This window comes from Liolophura sinensis, chromosome 8 (assembly GCF_032854445.1).
Source record: "Liolophura sinensis isolate JHLJ2023 chromosome 8, CUHK_Ljap_v2, whole genome shotgun sequence".
Lineage (NCBI taxonomy): Eukaryota > Metazoa > Mollusca > Polyplacophora > Chitonida > Chitonidae > Liolophura > Liolophura sinensis.
In genome coordinates this window covers 32679037-32681757 of record NC_088302.1, presented here as the reverse complement: position 1 = coordinate 32681757, position 2721 = coordinate 32679037, and the positions used below count along the sequence as shown (strand labels likewise).

The window sequence follows — 2721 nt, the reverse complement described above, 5'->3', positions numbered from 1 at the left end:
ATGGAGGATGATTGCTTTCATCCCATCCTACCTTACAAAGCGCTGCTTCACGGAAGTACCATTTCCAAGGCACACGCAACAAACAACCAACCGAAGACATCAGACACCACGCACCCAACCCAAGACAGTAGACACTATACTCACCTAACCCAAGGCACCAGACACAACACCCATCCAGCCCAACATTATACTCGATACCCACCCAGCCCAAGACACCACACACGATACTCACCCAGATAAACACATGAAACACAACACCCACTCAGATCAAGACATCAGAGAAGACAGCCACCAGCCCATAACACCAGAGCCGATACCCACCCAACCCAAGACATCAGACACTACACCCACCTAGATCAAGACATCAGATACGATACCTGCCCAGCACAAGACATCTTGCACATTACTCACCCATTTCAAAACCTCAGACACGATAGCCACCCAGCACAAGACATCAGACACGATAGCCACCCAGTCCAAGACATCAAATACGATACCCACCCAGATCAAGACATCAGACACGATACCCACACATATCAAGACATCAGACACGATACCCATCCAGCTCAAGACTTTGGACATAACAACCCAGATCAAGACATCAGACACAATACCTGCCCAAATCAAGACATCAGACACGATACCAACCGAGATCAAGACATCATACTCGATACCCACCCAGCCATGTACATTAGACACAATACCCACCCACCCGGAGATATCAGACTCGATACCCATCCTGCCCAAGACATCACACACGATACTCACCCTGCTCAAGACATCAGACAGGGTATCTACGCAATGCTGTACATCAGACAAGATATGCACCCAACCTAAGACATCAAGACATCCAGCCCAAGATATTAGACACGATACTCGCTCAGCCCAAAAAACCAAACACGCCACCCACCCAGCCCAAGACACCAAATACGATAACAACCAACCCAAGACATTAGACGCTACCCACCCAGCCCAAAACAACCAGTCAGGATACCTACCAACCCAAGACATCAGACACGCTACCCACCCAGCCCAAGACACCAGGCACGATACTAATCAACATAAGACATCAGACACGCTACCCACACAGCCCAAGACATCAGACACGCTACCCACCCAGCCCAAGACAACCAGTCACGATGCCTACCAACCCAAGACATCAGACACGATTCCCACCCAGCCCAAGACACCAGGCACGATACTAATCAACCCAAGACATCAGAAACGCTACCCACCCAGCCCAAGACACCAGCTACGATACTAACCAACCCAAGACATCAGACACGCTACCCACCTTGCCCAAAAACACCAGCTATGATACTCACCAACCCAAGACATCAGACACGATTCCCACCCAGCCCAAGACACCAGGTACGATACTAACCAACCCAAGACATCAGGAATGCTACCCACCCAGCCCAAGACACCAGGCAGGATACTAACCAACCCAAGACATCAGACACGCTACCCACCCAGCCCAAGACAACCAGGCACGATACTAACCAACCCAAGACATCAGACACGCTACCCACCCAGCCCAAGACAACCAGGCATGATACCTACCAACCCAAGACATCAGACACGCTACCCACACAGCCCAAGACATCAGACACGATACCCACCCATCCCAAGACAACCAGTCACGATGCCTACCAACCCAAGACATCAGACACGATTCCCACCCAGCCCAAGACACCAGGCACGATACTAACCAACCCAAGACATCAGAAACATTACCCACCCAGCACAAGACACCAGCTACGATACTAACCAACCCAAGACATCAGACACGCTACCCACCTTGCCCAAAACACCAGCTATGATACTCACCAACCCAAGACATCATACACGCTACCCACCCAACCCCTGACAACCAGGCACGATACTAACCAACCCAAGACATCAGGAATGCTACCCACCCAGCCCAAGACACCAGGCAGGATACTAACCAACCCAAGACATCAGACACGCTACTCACCCAGCCCAAGACACCAGGTACGATACCAACCAACCCAAGACATCAGACACGCTACCCACTCAGCCCAAGACAACCTGGCACGATACCTACCAACCCAGGACATCAGACACGCTACCCACCCCGCCCAAGACATCAGACACGATACCCACCCAGCCCAAGACAACCAGTCACGATACTAACCAACCCAAGACATGAGACACGCTACCCACCCAGCCCAAGACAACCAGTCATGATACCTACCAACCCAAGACATCAGACACGATACCCACCCAGCCCAAGGCACGATACCAACCAGTCCAAGACATCAGACACGCTACCCACCCAGCCCAAGACAACCAGGCACGATACTAACCAACCCAAGACATCAGACACGCTACCCACCCAGCCCAAGACACCAGATACGATAACAACCAACCAAAGACATCAGACACGCTCCCCACCCAGCCCAAGACAACCAGTCACGATACCAACCAACCCAAGACATCAGACACGATTCCCACCCAGCTCAAGACACCAGATACCATAACAACCAACCCAAGACATCAGACACGCTACCCACCCAGCCCAAGACACCAGGTACGATACCAACCAACCCAAGACATCAAACACGTTACCCACCCAGCCCAAGACAACCAGTCATGATACCAACCAACCCAAGACATCAGACACGTTACCCACCCAGCCCAAGACAACCAGTCACGATACCAACCAACCCAAGACATCAAACACGCTACCCACCCAGC

The 2721-nt window shown here is 51.7% G+C and overlaps 2 protein-coding genes across 2 annotated transcripts; both read left to right on the top strand.

The window, feature by feature from the left end:
- On the top strand, positions 1-1264 carry LOC135473431 (mucin-2-like). The gene is made up of 2 exons (XM_064753279.1): positions 1-127; positions 429-1264. Exons 1-2 carry the CDS (start codon positions 1-3, stop codon positions 1262-1264), a joined length of 963 nt encoding a protein of 320 aa, XP_064609349.1.
- A 138-nt stretch (positions 1265-1402) lies between these two features.
- On the top strand, positions 1403-2504 carry LOC135473429 (proteoglycan 4-like). Its single transcript, XM_064753278.1, has 2 exons — positions 1403-1550; positions 1924-2504. The coding sequence occupies exons 1-2, from the start codon at positions 1403-1405 to the stop codon at positions 2502-2504; spliced, it is 729 nt and encodes a 242-aa protein (XP_064609348.1).
- Positions 2505-2721: the final 217 nt, after the last annotated feature.

Coding starts and splice junctions, on each gene's coding strand:
- LOC135473431 (XM_064753279.1), top strand. CDS start 1: ATGGAGGATGATTGCTTTCATCCCATCCTACCTTACAAAGCGCTGCTT. Junction 128..428: donor CACGCACCCAACCCAAGACA/GTAGACACTATA, acceptor TCAAAACCTCAG/ACACGATAGCCACCCAGCAC.
- LOC135473429 (XM_064753278.1), top strand. CDS start 1,403: ATGCTACCCACCCAGCCCAAGACACCAGGCAGGATACTAACCAACCCA. Junction 1,551..1,923: donor ACCCAGCCCAAGACAACCAG/GCATGATACCTA, acceptor CTACCCACCCAG/CCCAAGACACCAGGCAGGAT.